This window comes from Natrix helvetica, assembly GCF_964273705.1.
Source record: "Natrix helvetica genome assembly, chromosome: 5".
Lineage (NCBI taxonomy): Eukaryota > Metazoa > Chordata > Lepidosauria > Squamata > Natricidae > Natrix > Natrix helvetica.
In genome coordinates, this window is record NC_138551.1 from 70109264 (window position 1) to 70132802 (window position 23539).

At 39.7% G+C, this 23539-nt stretch overlaps 1 protein-coding gene across 3 annotated transcripts in view; it reads left to right on the top strand.

Annotated features, from left to right (window-relative positions):
* Positions 1-23539, top strand: part of MGMT (O-6-methylguanine-DNA methyltransferase) — a 229958-nt gene that overhangs the window by 197178 nt on the left and 9241 nt on the right. For all 3 annotated transcript variants that reach the window (XM_081954291.1, XM_081954289.1, XM_081954290.1), the window contains exon 6: positions 15048-15187. In XM_081954291.1, the coding sequence (XP_081810417.1) occupies positions 15048-15187 (140 nt within the window). The remainder of the gene's footprint in view (positions 1-15047; positions 15188-23539) is intronic.

The following is a 23539-nucleotide window of genomic DNA, read 5'->3' on the forward strand; positions in this document are numbered from 1 at the left end:
TATGTCCTTGGTTAAGGGATTCTTATACACAGAAAACTAGACTGAGATTGTCAGAACATTTGTATTCATGAGAGTAAAATAAAATTTAGCTTAACTAGACTTCTGTGTTCCTGAAATGAAAAAGATGCGACATTAACTCTTTATATCATCTGCCAACTGAAATTTTCTTAATGTATGAAATGTAGAAAACAATGAGGTTGAGTTACATCCTTAGCAGTAATACTGCAATCATTCATTATGCTTCTATAGGAGTGAAGACAAAAACGCACTTAGCATTTCAAGCCAAATGGTTGCTTTTTACACAATTGTTATCTTTAAAAAAATTAAATCGGTTTGAATTAGAATCGTTTTAAATAAGAATACGCAATGATAGGCAGCCTGGCACCTTGCCAATATTTTGGATATCACGTTGCCTTCGGCTTGATCCAATAGGTCAATGCAATGTGGAACCTATAAAACAGTTGGAAGGACCCAAGATGTTAGAAGTTTGAACTTATGAGAACTCAAAGAAATAGTTAATAACATCCAATGATGGGAAAAATGATATCTGTCAGGTGATGAAGAGTGAAAAACAGGATTTGTCCTTATTGTGTCCTTAATGAATACTGTAGAGCTTACTGAAAAACAAACTGTCATTGCAAACGGTTGTTCTTGGAATATATTTAGAGAAAAGATTCTTCAGTATTTCTTCCTATACAGTATGAGGTTTCCTGATGATGGGAATTTTCTATAGCAGATCCCTCCATTGGTATAAGCTTTCCCATTGAACCACAATGTCGCCCACAGCCTCATGAATTTCCTGAAAACATGGCCTGAGGATTAAATGTACAGAGCAGCCTGGTTTTCCCTTATTACATAATTTTAGGTTTTGCCCCTATTTACTATTTTAAATAATTTTAGACTTACCTTCTACTCTATATTTAAGCCAATTGATTTCAGGTGTGAGATAAATTATGTAAATAACTAAATGATGGTTAAATTAGAGAAAAAGACTGCAATTCTGTAACTTCTGCCTTGAGAGAAAGTCATTAGCCCAGTGAAAATGGCTTAATAGATGATGGGTCTAAATTGTTAATGTTTCCTCAAAAGTAGTAATATTTGTTTTAAAACTCTCAAGTAATATATTATGAATCCTTTTTTATGATATTATGATCAGAGTAGGAGATCCACATTCACACTAAACTCAAATTTCATCTCTGTAACTTTTGAGCAGAGAAAATAACTGTTTTTATGCTTTTTTTAAAAAAAGAATGGACTCTTGCATCTCTGCAGCATACATTGCCAGGCAGATTTATCTACAATGTTAGAAGCAGCGGGAACACAGCTAGAGTTAGGGAGGCAAGTAAACTTGCCAAGGGGAAGAGGAATAAAAGAAAATAATGCAAAAGAAAATAGGTTATGGAAGCCTCATATAATTTCCATCTCTATCTTAGCATATGACAGGAGAAACAAAATGTGCTCTGGTGGATGAAGGAGCTTGAAAGAAATTGTCATTTGAAGTTTTATTTTATTTATTCCCACCTGAGTCATGATGCAAGGATTTTCTATTAGACTACATATCTATAATTGAAATATCCTCAGCATCCTCTTGATTCTCAACATTTGTCCGCTGTCTAGTATTGGAGGTTTTTTTTTTTTTAAACAGCCGTTTATGTAGAAATATCATCCATGTTTGCAAAACTAATCTGGAAAAAGTTCATGAGAGAATGCCTGGCCCTTCATAACAGAATGGGACTGTTTGCCTCATACCATTCGCTGCCCCTTGTTCACCCCCAGGGTTTCACCCCCAGCCATTAACCCCTACCATTTCTCCTCTGCTGAAACAACCCTAGCTGTTCATCCTGGCAAATGGGCCCCAGCCTCTTCAGTCCCAGACCCTTCCTCATGGCCCATTAGGTAAAATACTGCTCACCCTGGGCTTTTGGGCTCAGGAGACAGTTGGCCACCAGCCAATCGGAGGAAGGGAAGGAAGAAAAAAAGAGAGAGGGAGAGAGAAAGTGTTCGAGTTTCCTCTCCGGGGTTTGTTTCTCCGCACAGTCGCCTAGGTCCAAGCTAGAAAACTGTTGCATTCCCTCCTTGCTGGGGCCCATTTGCCAGGGCAAACAGCTAGGGTCGTTTCGGTGGAGGAGAAATGGTAGGGGTTAATGGCTGGGGGCGGAACCCTGGGGCAAACAAGGAGCAGGGAAGGGTACGAGGCGAATAGTCCTAAACCCCTTCACAGTCCCTAGCATTGGTCTGTGGAATAAAGGAAGCAGATGCCCCAGTGATCATGACTGTTACTGTACTGAAGAAATTTTAACCATTAGGTAACTATAAGGAATTAATACATAAATAGAGCCTTTCTTGGTCATAAAATGCTACATGAAAATCTGGACATTTGGCAGATTATGAGTCCATAGATTCTACACACTTTGAAGGGGTTTCATATATTACAAACATATCGTGCTGTATTGTCTATTCAAAATACAGTACTGAGACTAAATTTTTTTATTTTGGAAAATAAAGGGCGATGCTGTATTGGCAAAATAGAGATACATCCAAGATTGAGTTTTAATAGCTATAAAGATTGTGTGTAGTCAAATTTGCCAATTTTAGTGGTAGCAGGATTGCTGTGGGCCGATTGTAGTCATGGTTTATTCATCAGTATAGTATATTGAGTATGCAAGGTTCTAAGCTAGTTTCTCCTAGTTTGGTACTCGTTAAATAAGATTTGAGTGATAACATCTGGAAAGTACCATGTTGAGGTTGATTACATGTTCACTCGCATGTAATAGAGTGATGTGTTAGAAGAACTGTGAAATGAGGATGTCCGTTGAACCATCAACTGTCTGCTTTGTGAAATCTAATGTACGAGATGGAAAAAGCAGTGGTCGTATTGCCCACTTCCATTTTGCTTGCCAGAATGAAGAAATCATCATGTTAAAATCTCTTCTGTCATATAATCTCCAGTCATAAAGCTGTTTTTTGCCATTGTCCTAGCCATAGTGTTGCAGCAATTGACAGGCTTTAGACTTCTCAGGATACAGGAAAAGTTTATTTGGCAGCCAGGTTCAGAAAAGTTAGCCCATGGCTAACGTTGTGAATTTCTGAACAACCTTTATTATTGATGCACATGTTCTTATACATTCTCAAAGACAGCATAACACGGAAACACTTAACTCATTTCTTAGTGATTACCTTGAGGAAAAAGCCTTATAAGGAGATGGGGGTCTTACTTCTCCTTTTGTTACAGGTATGGACTATGTGCCATTAACGAACTTTAATTGAACCTTGTGGTTTTAGACTTTTGACATAGGGACATTTGCTGGAACATGTTGTGGTTGAAGGCTGATGACATTTCCCTGTCCCTTTAAGCAAGCTTCTAACTGTCCCTTTTATGCCACGTCTTCATTCTTATATTTTAATCCATATTTTATTCTACTTTAATAGTAACTTTATTGTGGAGTAGAAAGTGTGTTTGGAAGATTATTTTACTTTTCTTGACTTAACCTGAGTGTTTTTTATGTATTATTTATGTATCTGATGATGAAGGATGCTGTTCCAGAAGCAGCTAATTCTGTACTCTGCAAAGAGAATCTCTGTACAACTTGCTCTGATATCTTAATCTACTAGCCTATTCTCTCACTAGACTTCAGAAGAATGTGTCAAGAGGTATGTGCATCTCTCCCTTTTTCTGGGAGATTTGGAAAAATAGACAAGAAGTGGTTTTCCTTTCCAGTGGACTGCAGAAGTTTATAATGCCACATTACTGTAGACTGAGCTACTATAAACAAGTTTTCATTTTTTGTATCCAAATAGAATATACTATATTGTAAAAAAATGGATGGATGGATGGATGGACAAATTTCCTAGTACCTACATTAATTCTCTTATGTTAAGATATCAAAGTCCACAGAGACTGAATCCTCCCTAAATTAGTCCACTAAAAAACATTGTCATATATACTGGCCCAGGCAAACTTTACAAATTTCCTAAATAAAATTTGGTGATGATAATGCTGCATCTCTCCTTCTGCCATTTGGCTCAATGGAACCTGCATAGCTGTGATTCAAGTAGCATCTCAAAAAGCATCTTGGATGCCAATGAATCCATTTCTTTAAGTCTGAGAATAAACAAAGCAACATGGCATTCTCCAAATCTACTCTGTGTGGGGCTAGCCTTTCAGCTACAAACATAATAGTGTAATGGCTGCCAAGTGACTGTCTTTCATTTGCTTGATGACTTGTTAATGCTCCAGGATGATCAATTGATATTTCTGTCAGAGGCAGGAAAATGACTAGGGATGTTTCCTTAACAGGCAATTTATCTGCAGGGTGGGTTCTGAGACCCAGTGTTCTGCCTGGAGGGAATGTGGGAAAAGGGGAAAAAAACAGTTTGCAGCTTTCAGAGACGTAACCATTTTAGTCTATATAGCAAAAAAAAAAATGTTGCAGCAAAAGCAATTAAGGTAACTGTTATTTGTCCTTTGCAGTGAACAAAATTAAGAGAAACATTAACCACTTTATATAAGCTTTTGTGGAATACCTTGAATGCAAACAGTATCACCCTAAGCTAGGATAACACGCACCTTTGGTTTCAAGGTGAGGTGAAATTTCTGAACATGAAGATTTGAGAAAAGTGATAAGTAGAAGATCTGTAGATGGCGACAATTACTCTTATGATAACTGTCATTCACAAAATAGTTGCTGGAGTGACACACACATTTTAATGATGAGCTGATTAACAGACACATTTTGATTTTTAAAAGCGTACAAGCTGTAGCTTGTAGGATGCACCGAGGAACAAAGAGGATGAATTAGCTGCTTGCATCATTCTATAAACTGGCCCACAGATCCAGCTGACTTCAGATTCTGTCAAAGATAACTACTGGTTAAACATAATATTTCAAAAAGGAGAATAACCCCATCCCATAAGGAATACTATAATTACTTTGATATCACCATTTTATCTTTGCTAAAATATGGCTAAGAGTGGATCTAAACTTGCATCTCTCTGGTAGCTCAATAGTCTAAACAATGAAAATATCCCAGCGTAGCTATAATGGATAAAACAGATCCACACATCAATCCTTTGGCAGAATTGAAGAAACTAGATGATTATTTCTTTTCAGCTTTATGTATTTACGGGGTCACTTATTTTGAATTATGTATAATTAATCCTTTTTCCTCATTAGATCACTTTTTATTCTTATTAAAGAAGAGACCTGTGTTTCCAGGCTTAGAATACTAGAAGGTGTTATAAGTGAGAAATGTGAGTGTCAAGACATGATTTTTCCAGTGTATTTATCAACATCCAAATCTTGAGGTCACATGGAGAACTGATAACGGTTCATGTCATTTGGAACAGATTATATTTATAGACGCAAGCAGACAATTTAGTAATAAAACCATTTGACATAATATCTAGCTGCTTGCTTTAAGCTAATTAATGCATTTGTGCCTACAAGGTAAAATTAATGTTTCAGATATCACTTATAAAATGATCTGCATAGGACTGAAACTTATAGTATTATTTTGAGCCGTCATGTAAATGAAAAAGAAATGATGGGTATGTGGATCTGATTCAACTATTTCATGTGAACTACAGATAGTCCTCAGATTACAACCACAATTGAGCCCAAAATTTATGTTGCTAAGTAAAACATTTGTTAAGCGAGTTTGCCCCATTTTGTTACTTTTCTTGCCACAGTTGTTAAGTGAATCATTGCATTTGCTAAGTTAGTAAACCTGGTTGTTAAGTGAATCTGCTTTCCCCATTGACCTTGCTTATCAGAAGGTCACAAAAGGGGAACACATGACCCTAGGACACTGCAACCGTCATAAGTATGAACCAGTTGCCAAGCATCTGAATTTTAATCATGTAACCTGGGGATGCTGCAACGGTTGTAAGTGTGAAAAATGTCCCTTTTTCAGTGCCGTTATAACTTTGAACGGTCACTAAATGAACTGTTATTAGTTGAGGACTACCTGTATGTATTTGACAACTACAGGCAGTCAACAACTTACAACCACAATTGAGCCCAAAACTTCTAATGCTAAGCAAGACAGTCGTTAAGTGAGTTTTGCCCCATTCTTGTCACAGTCGTTAAGGGAATCACCACACCGTTGTTAAGTTAGTAACACTGTTGTTAAGTGAATCTGGCTTCCCCATTGACTTTGCTTGTTGGAAAGCCACAAAAGATAATTACATTACACTGTAACCATTATAAATATGAATCAGTTGCCAAGAATTTTGATCACGGGAATCCTGCCCAGTTGTAAGTGTGAAAAACGATCGTAAGTCACTTTTTTCAGTGCTCTTGTAACTACAACAAACTGTTGTAAATTGAGGACTACCTTCCTTGTCTAAAGAAATTATGCTGTGTAGTCAAAATTGGCCATTCTTTTATATAGTAAGTTTCTCACTTTTCTTTATAATAATTGTTTTAGAAAATGCTAGTTTTTGCAGCAATTCTATGTTACAATAGTGTTTGTGTGTGTGTTGTGCTAGGATTTGGGGAGAAGGGGGTGTTAAGCAAAAACAACTGAATAAGACATGATGGAGAACGAAAAAAAGATTTGGATCTCATTCTCAATTTTCTGCATATGCACTCAGAAATAAGCTTAGCTGAGTTTCTACCAAGTAAGCATGTTTTTAAGTGTTGCCTCAAGTCATTAGTAAGACATCATTTATGAAAATATCTTTTTTTTTTAAAAAAATCTACTTTATTTTGTTGAAACAGTTAAAACAGATCAGAGGGCTACAATTGTGCAATAAAGCAATAATGGTATCAAAAAGCCCTCCAAGGGCCTTGAAGGCTCACTCCCCCATCTTTTTAACTTTAATTATTTTACTCGTGTTTTAACTCCTATTGGACTATAATATTTATATGGGTTTTATGTTTTAATTGAACACTGCCCAGATCCGCTCTATGAGTGAGATGGGTAGTTTCCAAATTCGATCTATAAAGCAAATAAATAAATAAAAACATAAAGTTAAAGCTCTGAAAATATAAGAAAAGTTCACTTCATGTCCAAAAGACATTAGAATAGGGGATCTTACTCCAAGCTGGGATGAACTACTATACTGAAATGTTTCTTTGCCTTGTAGTGCTCTACTGTATGTCACAAGGCAAATAATTTAATCCTGGAAGAATTATTGTTTGGATATCTGATCATAGGAGTCTAATACCAATCTTTAAAGCTTGTAAAAATGTTTAGAATAAGATACATTAGACTTTAGTGACAGAGTCAAATTTTGCTCCCGTTGAAGTTCTCTACAGAAACTACTGTTCCAGTGAGGCAGGCTCTTATTATGGAATGGCAACTGCTTATTAACTCTACATGAGCTCCCACTGTTCTGTTTTCAGAATTTCCCAACACAGCATGTTCCACATATTAAACCTGCTTAAAATAGATCAGACTTGCATTTAGCTCTTCCTTGAGTATATTCTTTCTTTGTGATCTTTCCGTTTTTGTTTTTGTTTTAATCTTGGGGTAGCACTGTATACAAGGAAATAGTAATACTGTCAAGTATTTGCGCTTTCTAAGCCTTTGATCTATTTGGTTGCCTCTCTTGAAGATGATCAAGCTTCAGCCTACCCCTTTCTGAAAATGAAATGAATGGTGAGAAATATGCATACTGTTCCCATTTTTGTTTCTGTGTAAAGAAAAAAAATCCTCTCTTTTTATGAGTGTTCATTCAAAGTGATGGAAAAGAGAATGTTTTCAAATAAACAGCAGAGGACAAAAATATAGGTGCAATTGTCGCTAGTGAAATATAGGACAGGTTTTATATTTGCTTTTGATGTGGAATAGCTGAGGCACAAATTATCTTTTTTGTTGTAAAATCATTACTCTTGCTTTCTATAGCCTCCGTGTTTTCTAAAATTCCAATGAAACTTAAGCGAAGGCATATTTTTAACATACGTAAAAGGGCATTGTGTCTCCTAGATGTGATTCTTACCGGGAAATTGTAGTTAAAGATGGAAAAGCAGTGGGAACTACTTCCACCAGAAAAAATGGCCATATCATACCGAGTTTTGTGATACCACAGGTAGGAAAACTAGAGAAAACTGGTTAGAAGCAGTATTGCAGACTAATATTGCTGACTGACAGCAGTTCGATTCTCACAGGCTCAAGGTTGACTCAGCCTTCCATTCTTCCGAAGTCAGTAAAATGAGGACCCAGATTGTTGGGGCAAAATGCTGACTCTGTTATCCTCTTAGAGAGGGATGTAAAGCACTATGAAGTGGCATGTAAATCTAAGTGCTATAGGTATTGCTATTCCTGAATTTGTTAGGGGGTTAAATTACATCATTTCAAACAGTCTGAGAGTCTGATCAGAAGGTGAATCTAGTGATCCTTAAAATATTTATGTATTGGCAATACACCATTCTTGCATTCTCCCATTTTTTAGAGTCATTTTTAAAAATTGACAGCTAGATTTCAACCTAAGACTAGGCTAAACCATAAATGTATATGTACAGTATTATATTGCTGATTGTTCAGTTTTTTTAAATTGTTTTCCTAAAAGTCCCAAACATTTGGATATTTCTAATAATATACAATAGTATAATGAAAATATTAATTCGGACTATCTCCCATAAATTTTCCAGCCTTGTTTCTTCTCAGTCAGCATGAACATAACTGAGAATTATGGGAATTACAGATTTGGCATTCTGTAAATTAGCCCATTTCAATTACTTTGGTTCAGTGATTGTTGCTTATACTTCCCAATTTTGCCCAATTGAAAGAGTTTTAGTAGTATATGGATTACTGGTTATTTAGTTCTATTACAAAAACTTTCCACCTGAGACTATTGTTGTTATGTTAACAGCTGTTATAAAGTGTGCTACTGTAGTGTCCACTTAGCTTTGCTGTATAGGAAGAATCATCATTGTTTAAGAAGGCTGCAAGGACCAAGTGAGAGAGAAGGCAGTATGAAGGATGCCAAGATCTTAGGCTTATATACCAAATACAAAAACTAGAAAGAGTAAGTCAGAGAGCAGTCTGGTAACAAATCCATTTCTAAAATAAACCATCAAAATCCATCCTTTAAAAACAGCAGACATAGTCCATAGCTAAGTCGGGGAAGAGCCGTAGAATGGAATTGGAGAAATCCATTCTAACCATAAAGAGTTGCATTTTAAATAGGCCTTTCTTTAAAATAAAATAAAAAAAATACAGTCAACAATATCTTACTGCCTAAGGAAACTCTCCTAGCAATCAGCTCGTAACACAACTCTGTGTGCTAATGAACCCAAAGCTGTTAATATGGTTTCTTCAGTTAAATTGATTCATGAATTTTGAAGAGAACATTATCTAATGAATTTTCTTTGAATAGAAAGCAATTAAAAGGACAAATCAGTCTGATTAACCCCAAAATCACCCTAGCGCCACAAATGGTGTACAGTTTGAAATTATATCATAAAAGAACTAGAGCAGATTTGCTATCTCTCTGCCCTTTTTAATCCATGTAAATTAATGAACAACAAAGTTAATTTCTTTGATGACCCTTTCCTAGTATCACCTGGATTATGCTGATATTTAATTTACTTAACGTTATCATAAAGGCTAAATGGATATTTTTTTCCCACCGGTAAGTATTACGCTATTTGTTTAAGAAGTTGTTATTATTTAAAACTAATAAATATATGTGGATTTATTTAACAACAAAGAATACTTTTCTGGAGGAAATATAATATAACTAATTTTTCAATTTAATTACCAGCACATTAAAGGGTTTTTTTTTCTGCCCCAAAAATTTCATTTGAAGTTTTCTGGGGGAAATAGCGCTATTATTCAGCCTGAATTTTTACCTACCTATCATCTTAATTTACAAAAAATCCTTGACCTGCAACCACAATTGGTTGTAATGGTACTGGAATTTCGCTAAGTGATGAAATCACTAAGCAAGTCATTACATGATCAGACCCAATTTTACTACAGTTGTTCAGTGAATCACATGTCTGTTAAGTGAATTACATGGTCATTAAGTGAATCCAGCTTCCCCCTTTGACTTTGTTTATCGGCAGCCAGCTGACAAGATTGCAAATCATGGCCATGGGACTCCAAGACATTGCAACCATTGGTAATGAAGCTGATTGCCAGTGCTTGAATTGCAATCACTTGACCGTAGTAGGGATGGTACAGCAATCATAGCTTTGAGGACAGGTCATTTCTTTTTTCAGCACCATCGTAGCTTCGAACTGTTGTTAAACCAATTGTTATGGACTCCGTGTAGAAAGTTTAAAGAGATTTGGGGCAGCAAATGAGAAGAAGATAGGAATAAATTATGGAACAGCAATTTATGGTTTATTGCAGATTTAAAATCCTCAATCTACTCCTCCATAGAATGCTTTTCTATGTGTCAAAGCATAAATAGCACAATTCTTGCTTAGCAGATACAATTCCAACAAGCTTTGAATCCATTGCTTTGTTTGTGTGACCACCATAAAGGAATTTTATATTGTAAATTGCTGTGTTGGGGTAGGTGGTTTTTTTTTTTTTTTTTGTATTATATTTCAAACCATGTACACTGTCTGGAGCCCGTATGGATTTCTACGGGCTACAAAAAGCATTAAATAAATAAATAAAGATTCCTCCTTTGCTGAGAAGATCAGTAAGTAGATTACAGCATTCCTTCATTTGGGAATCCCAGCGTCCCTTCTATGATAACCTTCCAAAAGATGGTGAAAATGCAGCTCTTGTGGAGAGTGTTTGGGGATTAATAGGTTGTTGCAATTTGTGATTCTCTTCTGCCTGACTGCGGTTGTTTTAATTCTCTGGACTATCTTTTACAGTTGCAAGCTTCCAGGAATATACAATGACCTACAAATCTATTAAATAAATAATTCTGGGCAAAAATAATCACAGAAGTCTTTTCTCTGCAGCATACTCACTTGGAGACTTAAAATATACAGCAGCTGAATGAGAAAACCCTTCCAAGAAATCCAATCTTACACAACTCCTGTTAATATCTAACCCCCCGCCTCTGTCTCCTATATCAGCGATGGCAAACCTTTTGTGGCTCGCGTGCCATAAGTGGGAGGAGTGCAGGGGGGTCGTGTATGGGCGTGCCGCACCCATAATGCAATGCACGACCCCCCAGTGCACATGCGCCCACTACAAGCGCGACCCCCCCCCCCATTTTTACATGCTTTTTTCGCCCTCCCCAGGCTCCAGAGGCTTTATAGGAGCCTGGAGAGGGCGAAAACAGCCTCCCCCCAGGACGCCCTCTGGAGGCATCAGGGAAGCCTCCGGACGGTCCCTGAAGCCTTCGGAGCGCTCAAAACGATCCTCCGAGCAAACAGGAAGTGACTTCCGGTTTGCTCGGAGGGTCATTTTGAGCGCTCCGAAGGCATCAGGGAAGCTCATGAAGCCTCCGGAGGGCCTCCGGGGAGGGCTCTTTTCACCCTCCCCAGGCCTCTGGAGCCTGGGGAGGGCAAAAAATGGCTTTAAAAAAGGGTGAACTCAGCTGGCCAGTGTGCGCATGCGCGCTGACCAGTTGACAGGGCAGCGCCTCGCATGCCCTGACAAATGGCTCCGTGTGCCACCTGTGGCACACATGCCATAGGTTCGCCATCACTGTCCTATATCAAGAATCAGGTGCAGATCGGTTGTAGAGTTCTAAGTAGTGGTGGGTTTCAATTAATTTTACTACTGGTTTACTCGCGCATGTGCGATGCTTCTGCACAGAAGCATGGGGGTGGGCAGAACCTCCCGCCGCCGCCACTACCCACCTCTGGTTCTAAGCTATGGTTACACAATACAGGCAGCCTTCAACTTACAACAGTTCGTTTAGTGATTCCTCAAAGTTATAACAGCACTGAAAAAGTGACATATGACTGTTTTTCACACTTACGACCGTTGCAGAATTTCCATGGTCAGAATTTCCAATTTAGACTCTTGGCAACTCGCTCATATTTATGACGGTTGCAGTGGCCCGCAATTATGGAATCACCTTTTGCGAACTTCGGACAAGCAAAGCCAGATTCACTTAATTATTGTGTTACTAACTTAACAGCTGCAGTGATTCACTTAACATCTGTGGCAAGAAGGGTCATAAAATGGGGCAAAACTCAATGAACAACTTTATCACTTAACAACAATTTTGGGCTCAATGGTTCTCCTAAGTCGAGAACTACCTGTAAAAGGTGCTGTTTAGAACCAGGATGGAGAACTCTGAGATCTAGTTCTCTCCACAGATATGAAAGCCAACTGGGCAACTGTCGTCTGGTTACTCTCAGCCTAACCTCACTTGTCAGGGTTGTTGATGTGGCAAAAATAGGAGAAAGAAGGAGTATTATGTGTGTGCCAACTTGAGTTACTTATACATTTAATAAAGACAGGAAATAAAACAAACAAATGATAATATTCCCTTCTTTCTATAATCAGATCATGCCTGGTCACCAACAGGCAATTTTTCCATTGCCACAGATGAATGTCTCATTCTGCGGCAATCTGCAAAGATTGCTTCTTTTCATGCCTTATTAACAACAATATGAAAATCAAGAGTAACTAGGCAGCAAATGAATGAGTGTTTTCCTTCCAATGAGAATTACCCACTCAAATATGCAATATATATTGGGAGACACCACTGCATTTTCTCATATCTAACATGTGAATTGGTGGCTGGGGGGCATACAATAATCCAGCCTGCTAGCTTTCTTCTTGCTCAGCTTAAGTTTGAAAATTGGAAATAGAAAAGCATTATAAAGCAAGTCCTGCCCATTATTATTCTCCTTTTTCTTTTCTTTTCTTTTCTTTTCTTTTTAAATTTGACTGTATGCCTATTTAACTTGCCATTGAACGGGAAAGCCTATTGTATGAGTTAACAGGATAATTGTACTGGAAATTAAAAATATAGGAAAATCAAAGCTCTGAATGGTTTTGTAATAGTGATCAGTTGCTCAATTTAAATATGGAACACAATCATAGAACTGATTGCTGTGCTAATTCAAAAAAAAATGTTGATGTGCATATGTCATGAGTTTTATTTATTTTTTAGACCATAGCCACAGACTCAAGAGATACAAAAGCACTTTATATCTCCCTATAAGTTTTGCAGAAAACTTTTTGTTTTACAAAACAAGAGTATTTTATAAATGTGATATGTAAGACTTACAAATGTGTTTGTGTACCCACCTATTATTATCTACATTCTATATACTGTTCTATTACTATTAAAATGTTTCCTCTTTACTATACAATGTTTTTCAATCTTGGCAGTTTTAAGATGTGTGGATTTCAACTCCAAGAATTCCAGCAAACTTCCAGCAGCAGTAAATATTTGACTGTACTTCCCCCACTGTGTCACCCACTGACAATAGACTGACTCAGCACATCTGGTAGGATAGGAAAGCATTTTTCAACCTCAGCAACTTTAAGATGGGTGGACTTCAACTCCCAGAATTTCACTTTGCTGGCTGAAAAACTCTGGAAGTTGAAATCTACACATCTTAAAGTTCCCAAGGTTGACAAGCCCTGCTCTATACTATAATATTACTGTGTTTCCTCTATACTATATACCAGTGATGGTTGACCTTTTTGCCATCATGTGCCAAAAGCGGGGGAAACGGGGGGGCGTGTGCACACATGCCCACACCCATAATTCTATGTGCCCTTCCCCCGCGCATGTGCACGACCTCCACGCATATGGAAATGATCCCCTCCCTCCATGTTTGGTGCGCCATGGCACGGTGGACCCATTTTTTGCCCTCCCCAGGCTCCAGAGGCTTTCTCGGAGTCTTGGGAGGGTGAAAACAGCCTCCCCCGCACCTCCAAAGGCCCTCCGGAGGATGGAAAGAGCCCATTTCCCTACTTCCGGTTTGCCTGTTGGGCTATTTTTGCCCTCCAGAGGGAGAAAAATGGCCTTACGGGCAACCCATACATTCAGGAGTGGACCTCCGGTTTGCGTGCTGAAAATGGAGAAAACCGGCCCAATGCACAAACCGGAAGTCCGTTCCCAAACTTCTGGTTTGCGCGTTGGGTTGTTTTTTGCCTTCCGGAGTGGTAGACTTCACAGGGCAAGCCTCATGTGCCCTAAGAAATGACACCTCGTGCCGCCTGTGGCACACGTGCCATAGGTTCACCATCACAGCTATATACAGATAGTCCTCAACATATGATCACAATTGGGACCAAAATTTCCATTGGTAAGCACAGCAGTTGATAAGTGAATCATGTCCACTATTTTGACCCTTTTATTGCCATGTTGTTAATTGCATCACAGCAGTTGTTAAATGAATCCTACAGTTCTTAAGTAAATCCAGCTACTCCCATTGACTTTGCTTTTTGGACACCGGCTAGGAAGGTCACACACATGGCGATTCCATGACCCCTCAACCATCGTAAATACATGCCAGCTGCCAAGCATCTGTATTTTGATCATGAAACCAGAGGGCTGCTGCAAAAGTCGTAAGAACCGGTTATATGTCACCTTTTTCGGTGCCATTGTAACTTTGAACGGTCGCTAAACAAATGATTGTAAATCGAGGATCACTATACTATACAACCAATTTCTTTGTATTTAAATATACAATGACAATAAAGATTATACTTATTATAATTAGTGCTCTCTACTGTTGATATTATTCATCAATGTTTCCTTCTTACAAAATTTGTCCTGTATCTTTTTCTTCTTCCTGGGATTTTTTTCTTCTTTTTTCCCCTCTGTTACATCCAGCATATAAGAACTCCTACACTTTCCCATACTGTGCTATGCTTTGCTGGACATCTGCATTTCTTTCCCTTTCTCCTCCTCTCCGGAGGTTCGGCCGTTCCACGGAACCCCCTTCGGTCTTTCAGCTGTTGCACTTCTCTCTTTACTAGCAGCCACAGAGCTCCCAAATTACACCCTCTTCCATACCTGTGTCAAGGTTTATACACCACCCTTCTTGCGGGCACTGGGGGAAATGCTCAAGTAGGAAGGGACAAAGGTACCTGCAATTTTGGCCAAGCAACTTGGTCTTCCAGATCTAAATGCCACTTTAAAAAAAAAAGCAAGTAATGTCCCTGTCGCCGTGTGTGACTTCTTCATTTTTGTTTCCTCTGCTTGCCTTCCAGCTTCCTTCACCAGAGACGTGTTGTGGACCCTGCTGAGAGATGTGAAATTTGGAGAGGCAGTTTCTTACAAGCAATTAGCGACCCTGGCAGGCCACAGCAAAGCAGCCAGAGCAGTGGGTGGAGCGATGAGAAGAAATCCTGTAAGTCCATGTCAACGTTGAAATCAACTTGATGGAAGTTGGTGGGTTGAGATGGAAAGCTTTGTGGGCTAAATGTCATTAGATTAAATATATCTGCTGCGAAAACTACTCTGCTATGAGTAATAAGGTCAGTAAGTGTTTTTAATCAGCATTAATGCATAAACCAGTTTAATATGATTTATTTCCCCATCATTTATTTGAAATGGGAGCCATGCATTTATTTTAATGCATCAAATCCTATGGATGTGTCTCATTTTCTTTTTATTATTTTTCTTTTCCTTTCCTTTAAAAAAAAATACAGGAGCAATATTTTATGGAAGGAACTGTTTTCTTTATGAGCAGGACTGTAAAGGTTTGGAAGGATCACTTTTTTTAATCACCTAAAAATATGTCTGGGTCTGTGAGTTCCTATGGAGCAAAAGGGAAAAATAGCCTCTGGATTCTAAAAGGAAGACATTTCATTTGGGTTCCAAATAAGATCAGGTTCTGGATATTGAAAGCCAGGTGTGTTCCAGTTTCATTTGCCCCTTGAATCAAGATACAGAGTCTGTTTTCTGGTGGCAAGACACCCTAAAAGTGGATAAGCTTCACCAATTTAGGTGGTATCAAGCAGGGATGAAATTCAGCAGGTTCTGGAGAACCGGTAGCAGAAATTTTGAGTAGTTTGGAGAACTGACAAATACCACCTCTGGCTGGCCCCAGAGTGGGGTGGGAATGGAGATTTTGCAATATCCTTCCCCCAGGAATGGGAAAGGAATGGGAATTTTGCACTATCCTTCCCCTGGAGTGGGGTGGGAATAGAGATTTTGCTGTATCTTTCCTCTGCCACGCTCACAGAACTGGTAGTAAAGAATTTGAATTTCACCACTGGTATCAAGTGTAGTGTTTTAGTTTGCAAGTTCAGGGGAACCTTTCTAAAAGACTTCAGCTATATTGTCCTGTCAGCTGCCCATCTTCGCTTTCTTTGAAGCTCGCTAGCAACTGTCATAACTGGGGGGGAGGGGGATAGTTCTGGAGGTGTGAAAGAATGCTGTGGGAAATTGGGGGGTATGGACACTAACACCAGGGGTGCCAAACTGAGCCATCTATCTTCCTTCCTTCAAGGACCCTGCTCCTGGGAAAAGAATTTACAGTGGCGCCTCAGGTGCCATGTTCCCAAAACATTGGAACAGAACTTGATTGGGCTACTCCCATGGGGGGAGAAGGATTTTGGACATTGGGGATTGCTTTCAATATATGATTTTTGCATGTTTTTTTTCTTCAGAACTTGCCTCTCTCCACTGCACTCAGATCTCTAGTAGAAATAGCTTTTCTTTAACACCTAGGGTATCAAGGGTCATTCTTTTCTAGGGAGTAAACTGGCCAGTCTGACAGTCCCCATTAGTGGCATACTTTTGATATTGCCTATTCTGTAATTCTTAAATCTCATTTTAGTATGAGAATTTATTGGCATTTATGACAGTGGCCTATGCAGTTAAATGTGAAGTTATCTAAGTACCGGTACAATGCCAGTCGGTATTGGTGAACAGACAAAAGAGGGCATTTCATGTTCTACTGTTGCTATACTTTATCTGGAAAGTAGTCTAAGTAGCTCAGCTACTGAGCTTTACAGTCTTTTGAATTGTGTACAGCTAATGGGTCATTGATATCCAACATTCATCACTTCCTTACAGAAAAGGCAGCCATAATTCCAAACAAATTTAATCTGTTATGCTGGAATCTATTTACTATACCAGATCTCAGTTCTAGACTTTGAATATTCCTTTTTTTTTTAAAAAAAACTAATTTAAAAGCAAACGGGGTTTGATCCAGAAACATTCCTGCAAATGGAAGGATATCTTCTATCCAAGAGGAATAATGGGATGGTGGTGGGTATAAGGTTAAGGAAGTTTATTAATTATCTTTTCTCCTTGTGTTCTGTGACTCAAAAAAACTGCTCCATAGAATTGGGACTCCATAGGAATATAGCATATGTCCCTTTTCCTGCTTTGCTAGATTGGCAGGAGCAAGCGTTGAATCTAATCCATATTAAACACATGATTACATGATTTCTCCAAAGCATGGTTATATAGCTGACAGTCCCTTAACTAAACTTACCATAACCTTGGTGCGTGTATTAAAGGAAAGTGAATAGAAATATTTGCACTTGTTAGTGTGGATTTGTGTTGGACCTTAACATCTCTACCAGAAACAGCTTTTAAAATATTAATGCAATTATTTTCATTAAGTAGGGGCATGTATGAAGCTCTTCCTTGAGTTGACATTTTAGAGGTGATGTTTCTGAATGTCCTCAGAATGTGCAGTTAAAGGAATGCTATGTGAGATATCTCTATTCACCAAAGCCGCATCACTCACATAAAATTGCTGAATCAGTTCATTAATCTTGAACAGTTATTTTCAGCAAATCTATACATTGCTTTTTGTACATCATCTGGCTGCATTCACAAAATGCACGGCAGCTAGCATCTATCAAATGGCTGTATTTACAATTTTTGCCAATGTTGCCCAAGTATGATTTAATTTGCTAAATTAAATTGTGTATTAAATAATTAAAATCGTGTTTTACTGAGATCCCGAATTGTCAATATTATAATTTTTTTTAAAAAGGTTCTTCAGTTCAACCACTCCTAATACGCTTTCCTAAAATAAAAGCTGTGTGGAGCTTTACTCGTGCAGATCCTGCCTACTTAATTTCCGGAGTGTATATTCTACAGGTCTCCTTTTGTAGTTGGGTTAATTCGCATAATTCATACACTGACCTTCAACTTTATGAGAAAGTAGAAAAAGTGCCGGCAGCAGCTGAGAAATGCAACATCTTTGCTTTAAATTATGCCAAGGACATGGTGGAGATGGCTCACCTTTTTGCAGGGAAAAAACCCCTTCAAATAGTTTACAGCAGTTTAGATTAATGGTGAGGGCTGCTGTCCTCAAAGGGAACCCATAAAGTTCAATTAAAAATCTCATTAGAATACTATAGGAGGATCAAAAAGAAATCATCTGGGCCTTTGGGGATTGAGAAATGTTGGGCTGATTAGACCAAGACCATCATAAACGACTCTTCTGTGACTTAAATGAGGTATCTTTAACAGTCTGCTGGCAAAGGTGCTGCGTATAATTTCCCTCCCTCCCCAATTTTACATACTTACGTTATCGTTCATGCTAAAAACCTGACACAAACATTGATCTAGTATAAGTGAAGTGTGTTGTTCACTCAAAATGTTCCAAACATTCTAGGCTGAATGGAGTAATTGTGCAGTTAGGGGAAGAGTATGAAGCATTGATTTGGAATGTGCTAGGCACATAAACCTACTTGTGCATTAATTCCTTAGGTGGCTAGCCATAAACCGGAATTCACGCTGGTTCATATTACAGTATCCGTTTGTATTAGAGAGCAGGGGCAGGAAAAGCAATAGGACACGAGCAAGCCAAAACATTATTTTTTGCTAAGTGCAATTTCTGTTGTGTGTTATGACTTGATGTTTCAGCTGTTTCTATTATGGCCTCACTGATCTGTTTCTGACAGTTTGGCAGCTTTCTGTAACCATCCAGTTTATCAGCCAGTATAATAGGATGGTCAATTTTTCTCGGTATCAAATTGAAAACCCCTAACAAGCAGAGCATCGGTGTTGTTCAACATTGTGTTCCCATCCTCAGACTGAAATTGCTAAATGCTGTTCAAAAGCAATCAATACAGTGTGCAGGGAGTTATTTTTTTTCCCCCTCACCTTTTTCTAAACAAACACATTATTGAGGAGTTAGTTTATTCACAGATTGCCATGAGCGTTAATGACCACCCTGAGTGTAGTTCTGCCAGTCACCTAGCTGGCTGTTGATAAAGATTTAGCATCATGTTCTAAGTGTCAGGCCTGTCAGTAGTGCTGAACCATTTGACCAGAAGAAAAAACGCAGAGGGAGCTATTGATTACAGCTTCTCAGTGTCACTTGTTCACCAGGATTTAGGTATTGATGAGGCTGCAAGTGAAAACAAACCCTCTCCCTGGTGGGATTCTAACCCAGAAGAACAAAAGCAAAAGTTGGAGAAAATATTCAGCTGGTACCAGAATCAGAGGGATTCCATTATTGATCGAAATACCCCTTCATGTTTTTGTTTTTGTTTTAGAGACAAATCTAGGGGGTTGGAAGTTGTGTAGCATTTGAGAAAGAGGCATGTAAGTGATGGATTCGTGTATTGGATGAATTAGATTTCCCAGCATGAAAATTTCAATGGGGTTGTAGTAATATGAACTGCTGAGTTATTGATAAAAATGCATTAAATGCAACCGAAGCTCTAAAACAGAGGTTGCTGGCACTGTTTTCCCTCTGAAGTAACCTCAGGGCTCTAATAAAATTTTAGTGCATTTCATTTCATTTTTTTTTTAAAGTTGGCTAAATATTGTCACCACAATTAAAGCAAAATGAGATGGTGATCAATACTCTTATATTGCAAACATAATGTAGTGCATTTAAAAAAAATCTCTGGCACACAAGGATTCGTTCATTTTCTTATAGCCTATATCTGGTGCAAGATTCCTCCCCTATACAACAGAAGTACAATTGAAACTTTGTCCATATGTAGGTGGTCATATCACAGCCCTCAGGTTGCCCGTGTCCCTCTGTCCCTTTTTTGTAGCTACACCCAGATGCACCCCAGAATATGCCATTGAAATTCAGTGACAAACCACCAAATAGTGGCACCTTTCCCACCTCCTTTGCTGATGTAATTCTGTAACTATGCCACCTATTATAATGTTTAGTGAATAAGCAAGGAAACCAGGGAGGTGGTGGTGGGGGATCAAAGAAGTTAACAGTGTAACCACACAATCTAAGCCTGTTCCTTTTTCACTTGTACGGGATGGGACTTTGATCAAGTTGCTGTCTTGATTATTTTGCCATCCTCTTGATGGACAACTCCATAGTCAAGAAAATAGCATTTAAAATAGATGTGAACTGCACTGCAAAAACATCCTTCATCCTTGTCATAATAAAAAAGAGCATCTGAGTTGTAGACATGAAAGATGTCTTTGTCAAAACTTTTAAAAATAATATTTTTCTTTTGTTTGTTTTAAAGATAGCTTTCTGTAATGTAGTGGGAAGTTATAGTCCCACATTCTTCTGAGTATTTTCCTATGTCAATTATTTTCCCATAAAATAATAATCTAGGTTTACTATCTTCCTTTTAAAATGTGATGGTCCTAAACGTTAAAAATATGTGGTTTAAAATGCTAATTTCTCAAGCTTGGGATATTCATTCATCTTTATTTGGGTCATTGATCAGCATAAATTAATGAGAGTTTGTGATCATTCTAGTTGTAACGGCATAAAACAGGGATCCCCAACCCCCAGGCCACGGCCCACTACCACACTCTATAGCCTATTCACAACAGGGCCGCACAAGTGGTGGACCAGTGCATGCGTGCATGCTGCTCAAGTCACACAAGTGGCAGACCAGCGTGCATGTGCACGCAGCTCAACATGCAGTGAAGTTGCATGTGCACGCACATACACACTGGCCCACGAATTGTGCTAGTTGAGCCCCTCTCCCCTCCCAATCGGGCTACAAAGCTGCAAAGGTTAGGGACTGATGGCCTAGAAGATAAAATACAGTATAAGGAATGACTAATACAAAATTGCAAATATCAAACTAAAATGCTACAGCACTAAGATCTATATATAGAAATTGTAGTTAGTCTTAATAGTAAGACCACAAAAGCTATGGGGTACCAAATACAGCATAAAATGTAAAATAAAATTATATAAAACCCAATTTAAAAAAAATAAAAATTCTAAGTGACTAGATATAATCAGCAAAGCAAAATCAATTGTAAACAATAAAATATAACAAACTAAGGGTTAGCATTATTAACATAAAAGTATAAAGCATTATAGCATTAACAGAATTTGTGAACCTTTCAGACACAAATACTACAGATTTTAGCAATGATACCCAAATAATTTATTTACCTAGTATTATTTCAGAGCATACCAAAACATAGAAGAATAGTTAGAATATATGAGGAAACTAAAATTAAACAGTGGTGGAACAGATGGACCTGCTAAACTATGTCTGATCCATTGTCATGCCTTCTGCTTGGTCGGTTCCTTCCCAAAATCAGACATATGAGGAATTACAGTTCTAATAATAATAATAATATGGGTAATCCTTGACTTACAACCAGTGACGTGCGGTGAGGGTTATGGCTGGGGAGGCTGGTGACGTCATCAGGAAGGCGGGGAATGGGACCACGTGTGCAGCACACGTGGTCTCATTCTCCGCCTTCCTGAGTGAACATTAAGGGGACCGCGGCGTAGCATTGCTTCCTCCACCGGCACCAGTCCCTTCCGCCCCCCACTCCTTCAAGGTCTCCCACCAACCCAAAGCCCGATCCCCAGCTCCCTCGGGCAAGGTTTGAGCGGGGTGAATGGGAAAGCAACGAAAGGGGCTGCGCTTTCACCCCGCTCAAGCCTTGCCGCCTGCAGCCACTGCCCGCCCTCGCTGCCCCTTTCGTTGCTTGCCTGCCCGCCTCTAAGGCACGCCAAAGCCTCCTTCGTCCCCCCCCAGCGCGCGCCCTTTTTATTTCCCGCGACACCCCCCCATTTCGGGAAAGCTTTCTCCATTGCCTGGGGGGCGAGGTGGGCGGCTCCTCTCCCCCCACTCCCTCCGTCCCTGCCTCTCTCCTCAGCCCCAAAGCTCCGTCCGCGCGACTCACTTCCAAGGCGGTGGCTGTTCCATCCCGCTCCGGCTCTGGAAGCGACCGAAGATCAGGCTGCGTCGCTCGCTCACTCGCCGGACTGCTTCGGCGCCATTCTGGCTACCTCCGTCCATCCGCGCCCGGGAGCTGTGGAGGCAGAAATGTTGTCGGCACCTCCGGATGACGAACCAGTCGCTTGCTTTCGTCATCGGGAGGCCGATAACATTTCTGCCTCTGCAGCTCCCAGACGCAGCCGGACGGAGGTAGCCAGAATGGCGCCGAGGCAGTCCGGTGGACGAGTGACCGAAGATCTCGCTGCCTCGCTCGCTCGCTCGTTCGTTCACCCGCCGGACTGCTTCGGCGCCATTCTGGCTACCTCCGTCCATCCGCGCCCAGGAGCTGCAGAGACAGAAATGTTATCGGCCTCCCGATGACGAAAGCAAGCGACTGGTTCGTCATCCGGAGGCGCCGACAACATTTCTGCCTCCACAGCTCCCGGGCGCGAATGGACGGAGGTAGCCAGAATGGCGCCGAAGCAGTCCAGCGGGCGAACGAGCGAGCGAGCGAGCGAGGCAGCGAGATCTTCGGTCACTCGTCCACCGGACTGCCTCGGCGCCATTCTGGCTACCTCCGTCCGGCCACGCCCTGGAGCTGCAGAGGCAGAAATGTTGTGACTGGGTTCGTCATCCGGAAGCGCCGACAACATTTCTGCCTCTGCAGCTCCCGGGCACGGCCGGACGGATGTATATAATATTATATATATATATATATAGTATATAATATTATATACTATTATTCCATGAAGAGAGGTGAGGCCCTGCCTCCCTTGCCTCCACTGACCGCACGTCACTGCTTACAACTATTCAAAGTTACGACAGTACTGAAAAATGTGACCTATCACCATTTTCCCCATTTACAACCTTTGCTGCATCCCCATGATCATTTGATCAATATTCAGATGCTTGGCAACTATTTCATATTTATGTCCCAAGGTCATGTGATCATCTTTTGTGACCTGACAAGCAAAGTCAAATGATTAAGCCAGGGATTCACTGAACAATTGTGGCATGAAAAGTCATAAAATGGGGCAAAATTCATTTAACAAATGTCTAATTTAACAAAAGAAATGTTGGGCTCAATTGTGGTTGAAGGTTAAGGACTACCTATATATAGAAAAACACATGACAAGAAAAATCTGGTCACCTTGATAATAAGGTTAAGAGGAAATACCACGAATACCCCTGTTTCATGACATTTTAAGAAGATACGATTTGTGGAGACAGCTTCCTGCCTTCAGAAGGACATGATTCTCTGCCATCAGGTCATTTTCAACTCCTAGCAACGACATAGATACATTTTCTCCATGACAATCTTCCTACCCGTGTCTTCAGATCTTCCAAGAATGTACTACTTAACTAAGTCCATCCAATTTTCTGTTGATCACACTCTTTTTCTTTTTTTCTTCTGCCTTTCCCAGCATCAAAGCTTTTTTTATTATAACTTGTGAAGAGTATGCTATAATGTTCTACAGCCATAATGGCAAACCTATGGTATGCATGCCACAGGTGGCACGTGGAGCCATTTGTTAGGGCACGCAAGGCGTTGCCCTGTCACCTCCAGTGGACATGCGCGGGCTGGCCAGCTGACTTCGGTCTTCATTTTC